The sequence below is a fragment of the Papio anubis genome, chromosome 8, assembly GCF_008728515.1.
Source record: "Papio anubis isolate 15944 chromosome 8, Panubis1.0, whole genome shotgun sequence".
Taxonomy (NCBI): domain Eukaryota; kingdom Metazoa; phylum Chordata; class Mammalia; order Primates; family Cercopithecidae; genus Papio; species Papio anubis.
Genome location: NC_044983.1, coordinates 6,716,495 through 6,732,412, shown reverse-complemented (window position 1 = coordinate 6,732,412; position 15,918 = coordinate 6,716,495). Strand labels below are relative to the sequence as shown.

The following is a 15,918-nucleotide window of genomic DNA, read 5'->3' as shown; positions in this document are numbered from 1 at the left end:
ACAGTACAGTGCATAAGAAGAGGAAATGAGGGCAGATGACAGGTGTCCCGGGTGCAGCCTGGGGAACAGACTCCCGGGTGACTCCCATGCACATTTCTGTGGGAGAACAGCCTTACTGGTTCTAATCAGCAGGGACGGAGGACGGCTATGGGAGAGGCTGGAAGGAGAGCCGGTGACTCAGCGACTGGGACCTTCTTACTTGAGATTGAGAGATGGAGGAATTCGAGGTGGTGGCAGGGCCATGGGGTGGAGGGCTGGAAGAAAGGTGGGGGTCACTGTCAGCCAGGAGGATACAGCATTGAGAGGTTGGGAGGGTGACTGAGAGGAAATGTTAGAGTGAGCTCTTTCTCTTAGGTTCTTCATGAGTTGATTGTTTCTTAGTGAAAAAGGAAAAAAATTCAGATATTCCTAGAATGGAATGAGTCCTTTTCAGATCTCTTTCCTTCTGGGTTTGCTTGTAAGCCGAGTTTAGAAAATCAGAAAAGAAATAACAAAAGAAACCTATTTCATTTGTTGTACAAAAAAAATTCACCAAGACGTTTTAGAAATGTGAAGGAGGCGCTTATTGAAGATGGTGAAATAGGATTCAGAAGGTTGCAGTAGGGAGAGCCGTTGGCATCAACTTCCCTGAAGACAAAGGCAGGAAAGGTTAAACCCTGGGTGAGCTAGGGGAAATGCACTGGAGGTTGGCACCCACTCTGTCCTCCCTGGGTTCCCATGGGCTTCCCCATCCATGCGGTGTCTCAGTGGGGTGCCTGGAACCCTGAGCTGCCTCAGCACCCTGCAGCAACAAGAAGGCTGCCATGTTCCTGGTGAATTGCTTTCCCTCCCTCATCCCTTATCTCCTCTGAAGCTGTGTTTTCCAGGCAGAATCAGGTTCTCAGAGGTGTTAAGGCAACACAAGAGCATGCGTGTTGCAAAGTGCAGTGGAGCATTTGTGCGTGTGCATTTTGTGAGTGTGAAGATGACTTTATGGGAGTGAAATCCAGGTCTTAGTAGACATGACTGGAGGGTGCTCTTAATGAGGACATCCCGGTGTGGGCTGCTGTGCTTTCTGTACCATTAATCCCGCCTTTGCTAACAACCCATTTCCCTCTTAAAGTTGTTTCAGTGGATCTCCTGTAGCCCTGTGTCTTAAAAGGCAAATGTGTGACCTGGACACGTTCAATAAAATTCCAATTCTTTAGCACAGAGCATGTTGGTTTCTCCTGAGAAGGAATGATTTTGTGACTGCATGAACTTTAAGCTGACAATGATTGTTTGCCCAGCACAGGGGAGCTCTTTGAGAGTGGATCCAGAGCCAATGAGGCAGAGTGAAAAGACAGAGCAGTGGATGGGAGATTGGTGGTGTGATTTGGGCCTTCATTTGCATTTGAGTCTGAAGCCCAAACTCCTGCTTGAAATTCCTAGAATTTGGAATTTTGTTTTGTTTAAAATCCTAGGATTCTGGTAGGTACATCCCAAGTGTCTTGAGACACAAAGACACATCAAAGGTGAAAGAGATGTAAAGACAGAAATCTTGCGACAAGGTATTTATTTGGGATGAGAAAAGGAAATTGAGGGCAAGGTAGAGGAGTAACAAGAATTTCTTTTAACTCTCAAAGTAACTTCTGAGCTGGTTTTTCTTGATTCTGCAAGCTCAGTGGCAACAGATCCGATAGAGTCAACCACGAAAGTCGCAGGACCGCAAACGCCGTTATAACAGACGGCAAATTCCTAGTAAGCAAATGCACCTCAAGCCTCTCTCTGACTCTGGGGACACAAAGAGAGCATCATAAATGGATCAGAAGGTCTGCAGTGGGTGGTAAAGGGAATTCTGGAGAAGTCACGTGCTAGCTGAGGAGTGATGGTGGCTGCATTAGGGCCGGTATCATGAACAACTTCAGTCAATAGGAATAAATACACAGAACAGTGCCGGCCATGCAGTGTCTGAGACTTATTCTCATTTGCTCTCATTTTTATGCCTCTGCCCCATCACACACACACACACCTGAACACACTCTTAGGCTTGGCTCTGCTTTTCAAAAAGTATTCTATAGATACAGTAAAATATTCTCCTTATAGTGAAGTCTACTTGTATGATTCCAGAAAGAGCTAGTCAGACTATTTGTATCTTAAACCTACTGAATTTCACAGACATATGATGATTTCAAGTTTTATTTTTTAATTTTATTGATTCTCTAAAGTGAAAGGATCATTAAGGAAGTAAAGGAATAAAAGGATTGTTACTCTCCAGGCAGAGATGCCTCAAGTCTTTAAAGACAGAAAACCTGTCAGATTTCTTTGGCTCTCTATTCAATTTATAGATGAGAAAACCAAGGCCCAGAGATGCTAAATGAAGCCACCTAAGTGACACGGACCATTGAGTCTATATTCCCGACTCTGTCTCCCATCCATCCCTCTAGACCCTGCAGCTCTGCATGCCGGCCTGTCTCACCTGAAAGCGGAAGAACGGCACTTTCATTCCGTGTAAAGGAATGAGCCATTCCCTGATCATCTGCTCCAGGCTGCTCCTGGATGGCAGCTTCATCAGCTCTTGCCTGACGTGCCTCTGCCTGTGCGTGCAGGGCCACCAGGAGAAGCATGGCAGTGAGGAAGGCGAAGGTCCTCATGGCTGGAGTGACCTGGAGGAGGAAGAGCAGGAGCAGACAAGTCGGGAGAGACTAGTTAGCCTGCATTTCTATGTCTGCAGAGAGAAGGCTCAGAGACAGGAAATCTTGAACCTTCTCAGAGAGAGGAGCTGTGCATTTCACTGGAGATTGTATGGGATCCCATTGGTCTCAATGTCCATGTTTTCTTCCTTGGCTCTCCCAGCTTTCACTCTAGTTTGAATCTCTATGTTTAGTGTCTGTGCTGGGTGGAGAGGATGGTGAAGATGAGGAACCTGGCATCTTTTTCCTGTTTCTCACTTCATTACATATTTACTTTTTACTGTTCTACCAAAGGATAACAGCAGTGCTTTGTTCAGTAAGTTCAGGCTACAAATGTCTCCTTTCCTTCAGATGGCCCCACTACTCTCTATAGGTCTACACTCTGGCAGCAGGCATGAATTCCTATCAAGTGAAGGGTCATTTATTGCAGGCATCAAGGGCATGACCAGTCTCATGAAGGCATGGGGTGAGTAGCCTCCTGTAGGGGCCAGTGTGAAGAGGACAATCACCCTACCATGCGATAGGTGAAATGAACACAGTGATATCGAGGTAAAAAGTTCGTCTACAGCCAAAAATTTATTTTTCCAGCTCCATTGAGATATGAATAAAAATTGAAAATGATTTATATCTACTGTATACCACCTTAGGATTTGACATTTGTATACGTGTGGTCCTTTATTGTATACTATATACACAAATCAACTCAAAATAGATCAAAGACCCAAACATAGACCTGAAACCATAAAATAATGAGAGGAATATATGAAGATAACACTTTGACATTGATGTTGGTAATGATATCTTTGCTATGATATCAAAGACACAGGCAATAAAAGGGAAAATAGTCAAGTGGAGTTGTATTGACCGCTAAAGCATCTGCACGTCAAAAAAGAAAACAACAAACAAACAACTGAATGAAAAAGCAACCCAGAAAATGAAAGGCAATGACTGCAAACCCTAAATGCTAGAAAGGGTAAATATCTAAATACATAAGGAAGTCAAACAACTCAATAGCAAATAACAAATAACCTCATTGAAAAATAGGCTGAGGAGCAGGATGGGCTTTTCTCCACATCAAAGAATGTTTTAAGGAGCTACTGTTGCTCTATTGGACGTGTCAAGTAGGACGTGTATTTAGACAGAAATTCCTTGAGTTCCTCTATTAACTGAGCTGGTAGCCAGTGCTCCCAGCAGCCACCAGAGGTTCAGACAGAAAAGCACAGCAGGGAATTCACCCACTAGGTCCCTCTGGGGTGGCCCAGGAGTCACAGGTCAGACTGGGGACACAGCTTCCATGTTGAAACCTCAATGGGAAAGTTTAAGGTTTCTGTTACTTACAGATCCTTGTGCTACGCAGAGTGACCAGAGAGGGCAGACAGCAGTCCTCTGTCCCGGGTCTCCTGTAGCAAGGGCAGTTGTGCACAAACAGGAGAGGACTTCCCTATTTAAGTGTCATTTGGGATCAGGTGTCCTAATATCCTGGGTTACTTTCCGTTGGGTACATTAAATAACTCTTTTGGCAAGGACAGTTGAGAAATTTGGTAGGAAACCTGGGTTCACACAGGAGTCCAGGGAGGCTCCCCTTATCTTCCCTGGTCAGTTCAGCCCTGGCCAGGCCCAGGCAGCAACCAACGATGGATTCCCCATGACTCCTAAGACAATGGACCCCGAGATGCCTGTGCTGGTGGCTGAGGCTGAGCTCGCTGCATCAAGGGAATATTTAAAGCCCCCAAGAGAGCCTGGCCTGCATCTCACAGGATACGCTCTGTTAGCGAGACAAGGACCTGACCTAATTGACACCCATGCACAGGAGAAGATTAGGAATCTTGCCTGAACCAGCCTCCCCAGTTCCTGTGCTCTAACCATAACAACACATCAAAGCTGATGGCTGGGCTAGGGTATTGCAGAACATCTGGTTGAGACTGAATCCCACCTCGGCTTGTGTTTCCAGGCAGGGCAGGTTCTGTTGGGTTCGTTAAGGATGTGCACACAGCATGTGGTTCCCTGGAGCGGACAGTTGTCTCCTTGCTTAGGCAATGGACAGTTTAAGGCTAAACGAGTGTCTAGGACCATCGGGTCCAAGGACTCCTGAGTTTGTTGCTTGAGACCTAATGTCTTTTGGAAATCTCTCAGGGAGGCGGCCAAGGTGGCAGCGAGATGGGTGTTAGCTTGCATCACCTGGTGCTGTGTGCTCAAATACCTTGTTCCGTAGCCAATTCTGGGCAGGCTTATGAGTCTCCATACACACAGCATGAGTGGGACGATCACTGAGTGCTTGAGATATGCGGACTTCAGCTCCTCTGGTCCCTCCTGTGTTGTTTGGGAAGTCCTAGGGAGACTCGTTTACATTTTAAATATACCACTCATTACCCTCAGTCTCTTTCTCATAGTGAGGTAGGTGGAATAAGGTTTCTGAAAATGAGAAAAGAATGCAGTCACTTCTGAGGGAATAAATACCTAAGGTGAGGTTGCTGAACCCAGTGTGCAGGCCAGGAAGCCCCTGTCACCATGGGAGGGTCGTGTACAGCGCCGGTCCAGCAGGCTGGGCACTCATGGCCTCCCCTGAAGCTCTGTGTGAAGGAAGCAGGTATTGGGCTGTGGTGGACTGGGGGCAGCGGAGTGACAGCTGAAGCATCTCCCTCAATCTTAATGAAGGAAGAGGTGTCTCAAGCCTTGCTGGGGTGGTCGCTATGGCAGAGCAGTGAGGTCAGCTGTCTCTTGAGGAAGCAGTGAGTTCCTGATGTGTGGCAGCCCCAGGAACTTCAGCATTGGAGGAAGTGAGCAACAGTCTCATCCCAGCAGAAAAAGAAAGTTGGGCTGTTTGGGGAAACTGAGGCCCAGGTGAAGGTTTTAGGTTCTAGGGCATTAGCAGGTGCCTGTAAGGGCCTAATGACAAGGTTATAGGGGCAAAATATGAAGTGGTGTATATGCACATGAGGAAGATCTCTGAGTTCTGGTAATGCCTTCATGTCCTTTAGAAGTGAAACCTGGACTTGCTTCCTCCACGCAGAACACACTCCAGTCCATAGGCATTTCCCCAGCACTGCATGAGGGTTATCACTGAAGAGTTGGTTAGATTTGGGCATGGGGTTGTTACACACAGGTCTCCCAAGTTCATAATTTTTGCATAGCTTCTAGGGCAGCCTTAAAATTTGACTGAGACTCTGTAAGTTCCTTGCACCATAAAGTAATGGGATTACACTGAAGGCAAATGGTGATCTCAGCAAAATTCCACTCAATGATGTCAACCTTGGGGTACCCAGCAAAGCACAAGGTAAAGGAAGCTGAAAGGCAAGGGTTTGGTTACTGGACATGAGTCAGTGGCGTGTCTTGGGGATAGCGAGATCCGTACCTGCAGCAGTAAGGAGAGGCTGTTTGGTGGTGACTTTATGGTCGAAGTGATTTTCTTCTACAAGGGACTTAAAGAGATAAGTAAGCAAAAAAAAAAAAAAAAAAAAAAACAATATAATATAAACCTATGCATGAAGAAAAAAAAATCAAAAAAAAAAAACAAAAAACAAAAAAAAAAAAAAAAAAAAAAGGAAAATATGCTTTACATAACTGATCATTAGAGAAATGCAATTTAAAATCTCAAAGAGATACTAACTCACACTAGTCAGAATGGCTGTAATTAAAATTCAAAAAAATAACAGATATTGGCAGGACTGCATAGAGAAGAGAAGGCTTATACATTATTGGGGGAGTGATAAGGATTTCAGGCACAGTGGCAAGCAGTTTAGAAATTTGCCAAATAACTTAACAGAGAACTCTCATTCCACTGAACAATCCCACTACTGGGTATATATCCAAAGGAAAACAAATCATTCTGCCTAAAAGACAGGCGCACGCGTATGTTCATGCGAGCATCATTCACGATAACAAAGGCATGGAATCAACCTACATGCCCATCCATGGTGGATTGGATGAAGAAAATGTGGCACATATACATCATGGAATGCTACAGTCATAAGAGAGAATGAAATTGTGTTGTTTGCAGAAAGATGGATGCAGCTGGAAGCCATTATCCTTAGTGAATTAACACAGGAGCAGGAAACCAGATATCGCATGATCTCACTTATAAGTGGGAGCAACACAGCGGGTACTCATGGACTCATGGACATAAACATGGGAAGAATAGGCAGCAGGGACTGGGAGAGGGAACAGGGATAGAGGAGGGCAAATGTTGCAGGCCTGTCTATTGTGTAGTATGCTTTCTATCTGGGTGATTGGATAAATTGTACCCAAACCCTCAACATTGCCCTATAGATCCACCCTGCATATAGCAAACCTGAACATGGACCCAGGAATCTAAAATGAAAGTTGAAAAATAATAAGATTCATTGACGTGTCTGGTTCCAGTGAAGCTGATGTCTCCCTGGATGGTCTCTTGGGCAGGGGTGCTGTTGTCTGAGGTAGTGGCCATGCCGGTGTTGGTGGCCTTCCCAAGTGGTCACACAAGAAGTGATGTGGGTTCTGGGAGTTCCGTTTACTGCTGCTGTTGCACAACCTGACAGCTCTTGTGTGTCTGGTTCAGCAGCAGCTGTACCAGCAGCACCCAGAGTGATTTCAGGAGTTCGGGGAGCACAGAATGTGCTGCAAGTGGCTCCGAGTCAGTGATGGCTCCTGGTTCTGCCTTCTTCACCCCTAACCTGGAGTCCTGATGTCCTTCCCTCCCAGGCTTGGCTGCAGTGGTGAGCACTCCCAGCTAGTGCATGGTACTCCTTTCCCAGCCTGTGTTGAGGTTGCACCTGTTCCTTGTCCAGTGGCTTTCAAACTTTCATCCCGAATAACACAGAGATTCTTCTCTTGCAGTCCCTTTCACATTTCCTTTTGGAGTGCCCCAGAACCTTCGCAGAACTCTAGAGTTTAAGCAAGCAGGAGTTTTGCCTAAAGTCTTTGCAACACTTTTTCTTCCATGTTTATCCTCAGTCCCCACCCCCAGTCCAATTTTCCTATTCTCTCTACCAATGTCAACACCCAGTGACAGTAGACATGGCTTAAGCTCTTCTTTCATACACATACAAGAAACATTGAAGTGAGTCTGAACTCTCCATAAGAGCCTTGACATCACTGGATTGGAGGAAATATTCTGGGGAAGCTGTGGGTGAGGGTGCAGGTGCAGGCCTGAGAGGAGAGAGGCCTCCCGAGCAGCAAGGATATTCCCACACACGTTGAGGCTGTCTGGTGGCCCCAGCAGATAGTGTGTGTGGACCTTGGGCAGGCCCCTGAGACCTGGTTGTGACCCGGTAGAGAAGGGCAGTCATGGAACACAGCATGTATGTTAGCAGGAGGCAGAGCGTTTGCATGGGGATGAGCTCTGAGGACCGGCCACATTGCAGCTCCTCAGAGTGCACCGTCCTGTCCCTCCCCGCATCCGTTTGTCCACTCTCCTGCAGGGAGGATCATGGTGCAGCCTGTGCCACACAGAGACTCCCGGGCCTACAGATCCAGCTGAGACAGGCAGGAAATCCAAGCTCTCTGCAATTTGTCTGCTTTTTCCAGCTGCCTCTCTCAGGTTTTCTATGTGTCAGGTGTCGTTGTCTGCAGCAATTTTACAATAAACCATGAAGGAATAACTTCCTTGAACTGTTTTAAAAGGTGGCCCTAAATCCCTGACTCTTTTCACATAAGAATGGAGGTGAAATTCTCTCCTGTTGAATCTAGGTCGGGTGACATCTTGACCAGTTGAACACACCTAACTTAGCACCATGCCATTTGTTGGGCTAAAGTCATGAGAAGTTTTTATCTTTCGCTTCCTCTGTATTGGATGGTACTGCAGCCTGAATGTTTTTGTCCCTCTGAAATTCGTATGTTAAAATCCCTCCCCTGGTGATAGCATGAAAAGGTGGGGCTTTCTGGGGGATGACGAGGTCGGGAGGGTGGAGTCCTCATGAATAGGATCGGTACCCCTGATGAAGAGGTCTCAGAGAGCTCCTTCATTCCTTCCCTCAGGTGAGGAAGTAGTAAGAAGATGCCCTCTATGAACCTAGAAGCTGGTCTTTACCAGACACCAAATCTGTTGGCACCTTGATTTGGACTTCTCACTCTCGAGAACACTGAGAAATGTATTTCTGTTGTTTATAAGTCACTTGGTGTATGATATTTTTTTTTCAACACCCCACATATACTAAGAATGCTGGTGCCTTTGAAGCCCAGATACAATGCTTGGAGGAAGTCTAAGCACTGCGAAAAAGGAGGAGCTGAACCCAACTGCAAGGATGAGCTAGAGAACACAGAGCAACCAGCTTTGTAGGAAAAACAAGCTCTGATATGCAGTGTTTATAAATCTCTGGTTCAAATCCTCCTAGCTCTGAGTGGGATATAAAGTGTCACACCTATCTTTTCTCTCATGAGCTGGCATGACCTGGCCTCGGTGCATCATAGGGTCTCATCGCTCAGCCTGTCAGAACTCCCCCCGAGCCAGTCCAGCACTCCCTCTACCTGTGCGCAAGCATCTTGACCCTGAGGTTTTCAGATCCCAGCAGCACCTCTCCTATGATGCCCGTGGAGGGAGCCACGTCACAATAGCAAATGTGTGAATGAAGACCTGATCGTGCTGTTTTAATCCACTACGTTTTGTGGTGTCTTTTCACACAGCCCTAGATGAACAGAGGGCATTTTCACAGTATTGGTGAGGAAGTGGATTTGTACATATTTTGTGTGTTTAAAATCTCAGCTTCTCTAAAATCTTGAGGAAATAGGAAGAAATTTTCTCAACTTATTCCCAAAGTGTCACAAAGAGCCCATCATGGTGGAGGGAGAGGCGGGAATTGTGCACTGGTATGTAGTGACTGAAGAACCCCTCTGCATTCTTAGTGCATTTTTACTGTGTGGAGCAGGGTAGTGTGGATCCAGGTGGAGCCCCCAACCTCCCCTCAGTGAAGGGTGACCTCAGAGGAGGGCATGGACTCGGAGTTGGCTTGAAACAATGGGAGAGAAAAGTAGGGGTTTTTCCTGAGATGAGCAACGGAGGCCGTGGAGATATAACCACAATTCACATGGCTGTCAAATCTGGGAGGAGTCCAAGCTAAGATCAAAGGAAAATGGGGAATGTTATGCAAAGACACCAATGCCGTTTTATGCTTGAGGTCTTCAATGAGGGACTTCATGAAGCTTAGAATTCTTTCCTAATTTTCAAGTGTGAAAATGTTAACTCAGCTTGTTGTGGTTTCTAAACTTGAATGCAAACTCAACTAATATGCCTGAAATGATATAAAATGATTACCTAGCCCAGAGAATCTGGAGTTAAAGACAGTACAGTGCATAAGAGGAAATGAGGGCAGATGACAGGGTGTCCTGGGTGCGGCCTGGGGAACAGACTCCTGGGTGACTCCCATGCACATTTCAGGGGAGAACAGCCTACTGGTTCTAATCAGCAGGACGGAGGACGCATATGGAGAGGCTGGAAGGAGAGCCGGTGACTCAGCTTAATTGGGACCCTTACTCTGAGATTGAGAGATGGAGGAATTCCGAGGTGGCATCACAAGAGTGGGCTGGAAGAAAGGTGGGGGTCACTGTCAGCCAGGAGGATACAGCATTGAGAGGTTGGGAGGGTGACTGAGAGGAAATGTTAGAGTGAGCTCTCTTTTCCCTGATTCTCTGTGAGTTGTTTGTTTCTTAGTGAAAGTGAAAAATTCATATTCCTAGAATGGAATGAGTCCTTTTCAGATTCTTCTGGGTTTGTTTGTAAGCCGAGTTTAGAAAATCAGAAAAAGAAATAACAAAAGAAACCTATTTCATTTGTTGTACAAAAAAATTTTCACCAAGACGTTTTAGGAAATGTGAAGGAGGCGCTATTAAAGATGGTGAAATAGATTCAGAAGGTTTGTGCAGGGAGAGCTGTTGGCATCAACTTCCCAGCTGACAAAGGCAGGAAAGGTTAAACCTGGGTGGCGAAGATGTGAATTTGGGAGGTCGGCGCCCACTCTGTTCCCCAGGTTCTGCATGGGCTTCCATCCATGTGCAGTGTCTCAGTGGGGCCTGGAACCCCTGAGATGCCCTAGCACCCTGTGAAACAAGAAGGCTGCCATGTTCCTGGTGAATCACTTTCCTGATCCCTTATCTCCCTGGCTGTGTTTTCCAGGCAGAATCAGGTTCCCTCAGGAGGTGTTAAGGCAACACAAGAACATGCGTGCTGCAAAGTGTATGGAGCATTTGTGTGTGCATTTCAGGAGGTGAAGATGACTTTATGGGAGTGAAATCCAGGTCTTCAGCAGCATGACTGAGGGTGCTCTAATGAGGACTTCCTGGTGTGGGCTGCCAAGGCTTTGTAATTTATTAATTCCAGTTTCGGTACAAACTCCATTCTCTTAAAGTTCAGTGGATCTCCTGTAACCCTATGTCTTAAAAGGCAAATGTGTGACTGGGACGCGTTCGATAAAACTCCAATTGTTCAGTACAGAGCATGTTGGTTTCTCCTGAGGAGGAATGATTTTGTGACTGCATGAACTTTAAACTGACAATGATTGTCTGTCCAGCACACGGAGCCTTTGAGCGGGATCCAGAGCCAATGAGGCAGAGTGAAAATACAGAGCAGTGGATGGGGAGATTGATGGTGTGATTTGGGCCTTCATTTCCATTTGAGTCTGAAGCCCAAACTCCTGCTTGAAATTCCTAGAATGTGGAATGTTCTTTTGTTTAAAACCTTAGGATTCTGGAAGGTGCATCCCAAGTGTCTTGAGGCACAAAGACACATCAAAGGTGAAAGAGATGTAGCCATTGTGAAATCTTATGGATAGCGTATTTATTTGGGGATGAGAAAAGGAAACTGAGGAGAATGCCAGCAAAGAATTCTCTTTTGTAACTCTCAAAGTAACTTCTGAGCGTATTTTTCTTGATTCTGGAAGCTCCGAGGCAGCAGATCCGGTGGAGTCAACCACGAAAGGCGCAGGACCCAAGGTGACATTATAACAAACGGCAGAATCCTCGTGTGCAAACACACCTCAAGCCTTTCGCTGACTCTGGGGACACAGAGAGAGCATCGTAAATGGAGCAGAAGGTCAGCAGTGGGTGGCAAAGGGAATCGTGGAGAAGTCATGTGCTAGCTAATGAGGGATGTCGGCTGCATTAGGGCCGGTAGCATGAACAACTTCAGTCAATAAGAATAAATACACAGAGCAGTGCTGGTCACGCAGGATTTGAGACTTATTCTCATTTGCTTTCATTTTTGTGCTTCTGCCCCATCAGACACACACCTGAACGCACTCTTAGGCTTGTCTCTACTCTTAGAAACGGTTGTATAGATACAGTCAAATATTCTCCGTGTAATGAAGATGACTTGTTTGAATCAAGAAAGAATGTCAGACTGTCTCTTCATGTCTTAAACCTACTGAATTTCACAGACATATGTTGATTTCAAGTTTTATTTTTTAATTTTATTGATTCTCTAAAGTGAAAGGATTATTAAGGAAGTAAAGGAATAAAAGAATGGTTACTCTCCAGGCAGAGCTGCCTCAAGTCTTTAAAGACAGAAAACCTGTTAGATTTCTTTGGCTCTGTATTCAATTTATAGATGAGAAAACCAAGGCCCAGAGATGCTAAATGAAGCCACCTAAGTGACATGAAGCATTGAGTCTCGATTCCCAACTCTGTCTCCCATCCATCCCTCTAGACCTTGCAGCTCTGCATGCCGACCTGTCTCACCTGAAAGCGGAAGAGCGGCGTTTTCAGGCCATGTAAAGGAATGAGCCATTCCCTGATCATCTGCTCCAGGCTGCTGCTGGGCGGCAGCTTCATCAGCTCTTGCCTGACGTGCCTCTGCCTGAGCATGCAGGGCCACCAGGAGAAGCATGGCGGTGAGGAGGGCGAAGGTCCTCATGGCTGGAGTGACCTGGAAGAGGGAGAGCAGGAGCAGACAAGTCGGGAGAGAGGAGTTAGCCTGGATTTCTATGTCTGCAGAGAGAAGGCTCAGAGACAGGAAATCTTGAACCTTCTCGGCGAGAGGAGCTGTGCATTTCGTTGGAGATTGTGTGGGATCCCATTGGTCTCAATGTCCATGTTTTCTTCCTTTGCTCTCCTAGCTTTCACTCTTGTTTGAATCTCTATGTTTAGTGTCTGTGCTGGTTTGGAGAGGATGATGATGAGGATTCCTGTTTCTCACTTTACGAAATATTTACTTTTAACTCTTCTAGCAAAGGATAACAGCAGTGATTTTATTCAATGAGGTCAGGCGACAAATGTCTCTTTTCCTGCAGATGGCCCTACTACTCTCTGTAGGTCTACACTCTGGCAGCAGGCATGAATTCCTATCAAGTAAAGAGTCATTTATTGCAGGCATCAAGGGCTTGACCACACTCATGAAGGCATGGGGTGTGTAGCCTCCTGTAGGGGCCAGTGTGAAGAGAACAATGACCCTATCATATGATAGGTGAAATGAACACTGACATATCGAGGTAAAAAGTTCGTCTACAGCCAAAAATTTGTTTCCAGCTCTATAGAGATGTGAATAAGAATTAAAAATGGTATATATCTACTGCACTGCACCTTAGGATTTGATGTTTGTATACATGTGGTCCTTTATCATATACTATATACACAAATCAACTCAAAATGGATCGAAGACCCAAACATAGACCTGAAACCATAAAACGACAAGAGGAATATATGAAGATGACGCTTTGACATTGATGTGGGTGATGATATCTTTGCTATGACACGAAAAACACGGGCAATAAATGGGAAAAGAGGCAAGTGGGGCTGCCTTGACCTCTAAAGCATCTGCACATCAAAAAAGAAACCAACAAACAAATAATCAACTGAGTGAAAAAGCAACTCAGAAAATGAAAGATAATAGTTGCAAACCCTAAGTGGTAGAAAGGGTAAATATCTAAATACGTAAGGAAGTCAAACAACTAAATAGCAAATAACAAATAACCTGATTGAAAAACAGGCCAAGGAGCAGGATCAGCTTCTCTCCAAATAAAAGGATGTTTTAAGGAGCTATTGTTGTCTCTGTTGGACGTGTCAAGTAGGACACGTGTAATTAGAAGGAAATTCCTTGAGTTTCTCTATTAATTGAGCTGGTAGCCAATGCTCCCAGCAGCCCCTAGTGGTTCGGACAGAAATGCACAGCAGGGGATTCACCCACTAAGTCCCTCTGGGGTGACCCAGGAGTCACAGGTCAGATTGGGTGCACAGCTTCAATGTTCAAACCTCGACAGGAAAGTTTAAGTTTTGTGTTACTTACAGATCGTCAAGTTAGGCAGAGTGAAGAGACAGTGCAGACAGCAGTCCTCTGTCCCAGGTCTCCTGTAGCAAGAGCAGCCGTGCACAAACAGCAGAGGACTTCCCTATTTAAGAGTTATTTGGGATCAGGTGTCCTAATATCCTGGGTTACTTTCCGTTGGGTATGTTAAATAACTCTTTCGGCAAGGGCAGTTGAGAAATTTGGTGGGAAGCTGGGATTCAGACAGAGGGTCCCCTCATCTTCCTTGGTCAGCCCTGGCCAGGCCCAGGCAGCAACCAACGATGGATTCTCCATGACTCCTAAGACAATGGACCCCGAGATGGCTGAGGCTGAGCTCGCTGCATCAAGGGATTACTTAAAGCCCCCAGGAGAGCCTGGCCTGCATGTCACAGGATACACTGTTAGAGAAGCAAGGACACGATTGACACCCATGCACAGGAGAGGATGAGGAATCTTGCCCTGAACCAGCCTCCCCAGTACCTGTGCTCTAACCATAACAATACATCAAAGCCTACTGGCTGGGCTGGGATGTTGGAGGACACATGGGGGAGACTGAATCCCGTCTCGGCTTGTGTTTCCAGGCAGGGCAAGTTTTGTTGGGTCGTTAAGGATGTGCACACAGCATGTGGTTCCCTAGAGCAGACAATTGCCTCATTGCTTGGGCAATGGACAGCTTAAGGCTAACCGAGTATCTAGGACCATCCGGTCCAAGGACTACTGGGTTTGCTGCTTGAGAACTAACGTCTCTTGGAAGTCTCTCGGGGGGCAGCAAAGGTGGCAGCAAGATGGGTGTTAGCTTGCATCACCTGGTGCTGTGTGCTCAATTTCCTTGCTCTCTAGCCAATTTTGGGCAGGCTTATGAGTCTCCATACACATAGCCTGAGTAGGATGATCACTGTTTGCTTGAGATGCACAGGATTTAGCTCCTGTGGTCTCTCATGTGTTATTTGAGGAGAAGCCCTAGGGAGACCAATGCACATTTTAAAATGTACCACTACCAACCCTCCTCCTCCTTCTCCTAGTGAGGTAGATGGGATAAGGTTTCTAGAAATGGGAAAAGAATGCAGTCACTCCTGAGGCAATAAATACCAATGGTGAGGTTTCTGAACCCAGTGTGCAGATTGGGCAGCCCCTGCCGCTATAGGAGGGTCCTATACAGCACTGGTCCAGGAGGCTGGGTGCTCAGGGCCTCCCCTATAGCTCTATGTGAAGGCAGCAGGCATTGGGCTGTGGAGAACTGGGGGTAGTGGATGGAGAGGTGCAGTGTCTGTCTCAACCTTAAGTAAGGAGGAGTTATCTCAAGCCTTGCTAGGGGTGGTCACTATGGCAGAGCAGTGGGGTCAGCTGTCCCTCTGAGGAAGCAGAGAGTTCCTGATGTGTGGCAGGCCCAGGACCTTCAGCACTGGAGGAAGTGAGCAGCAGTCTCATCCCAGCGCAAGAAGAAATTTGGGCTGCTTAGGGAGACTGAAGCCCTGGTGATGGTTTTATTTCCTGGGGCATTAGTAGGTACGTGGAGGGGCCCAAGGATGAGGTTATAGGGGCAGAATATGAAGGGGTGTGTTTGCAAGTGAGGAGAATCTCTGGGTTTTGGAAATGTACCATTTCTGAAAGAAGTGACACCTGGACCCGCTTCCTGCACACAGGACACACTCCAGTCCATTAGCATTTCCACAGTATTGCATGAGTGTTATTACTGGCACAGCTGTTTAGATTCAGGCATTGGGTTGTTACACACAGATCTCCCATATTCACAGTTTTTGCGTAGCTTCTAGGGCAGCCTTACAATATGACTGAGACTCTGAGAGTTCCTTGCATCTTAAAGTAATGGGATTACACTGAAGGCAAATGGTGATCTCAGCAAAATTCCACTCAATGATGTCATCCTTGGGGTACCCAGCAAAGAACGAGGCAAAGGAAGCAGCAAGGCAAGAGTTTGGATCCTGGACATGACCCCACACTATGTCTCGGGGATGGTGAGGTCCGTACCTGTAGAAGAAAGAGAGGCTGGTTGGGGGTGACCTCGTAGTGAAAGTGATTTTCCTCTACAGGGGACTTAAACAAATAAGTAAGCAAAAAAGAAAT

General features: G+C 46.3%; 2 protein-coding genes across 3 annotated transcripts; both read right to left on the bottom strand.

Annotated features, from left to right (window-relative positions):
- Nucleotides 1-1,517: 1,517 nt before the first annotated feature.
- Nucleotides 1,518-4,050, bottom strand: BTDC (theta defensin c). Its single transcript, NM_001141938.1, has 3 exons — nucleotides 3,990-4,050; nucleotides 2,438-2,624; nucleotides 1,518-1,752 (listed from the first exon to the last, which is right to left on the bottom strand). The coding sequence occupies exons 2-3, from the start codon at nucleotides 2,610-2,612 to the stop codon at nucleotides 1,697-1,699; spliced, it is 231 nt and encodes a 76-aa protein (NP_001135410.1). The 5' UTR covers nucleotides 2,613-2,624; nucleotides 3,990-4,050; the 3' UTR covers nucleotides 1,518-1,696.
- Nucleotides 1,518-13,954, bottom strand: BTDA (theta defensin a). 2 transcript variants are annotated; one of them, NM_001141939.1, is given in 4 exon segments: nucleotides 1,518-1,591; nucleotides 11,451-11,611; nucleotides 12,294-12,480; nucleotides 13,837-13,897. In NM_001141939.1, coding segments are annotated over 2 exon segments (231 nt in total). In that variant the 5' UTR covers nucleotides 12,469-12,480; nucleotides 13,837-13,897; the 3' UTR covers nucleotides 1,518-1,591; nucleotides 11,451-11,555.
- Nucleotides 13,955-15,918: the final 1,964 nt, after the last annotated feature.

Coding starts and splice junctions, on each gene's coding strand:
- BTDC (NM_001141938.1), bottom strand. CDS start 2,612: ATGAGGACCTTCGCCTTCCTCACTGCCATGCTTCTCCTGGTGGCCCTG. Junction 1,753..2,437: donor TGCCGTTCTTCCGCTTTCAG/GTGAGACAGGCC, acceptor TTGTGTCCCCAG/AGTCAGAGAGAGGCTTGAGG.
- BTDA (XM_031669299.1), bottom strand. CDS start 12,468: ATGAGGACCTTCGCCCTCCTCACCGCCATGCTTCTCCTGGTGGCCCTG. Junction 11,612..12,293: donor CGCCGCTCTTCCGCTTTCAG/GTGAGACAGGTC, acceptor CTGTGTCCCCAG/AGTCAGCGAAAGGCTTGAGG.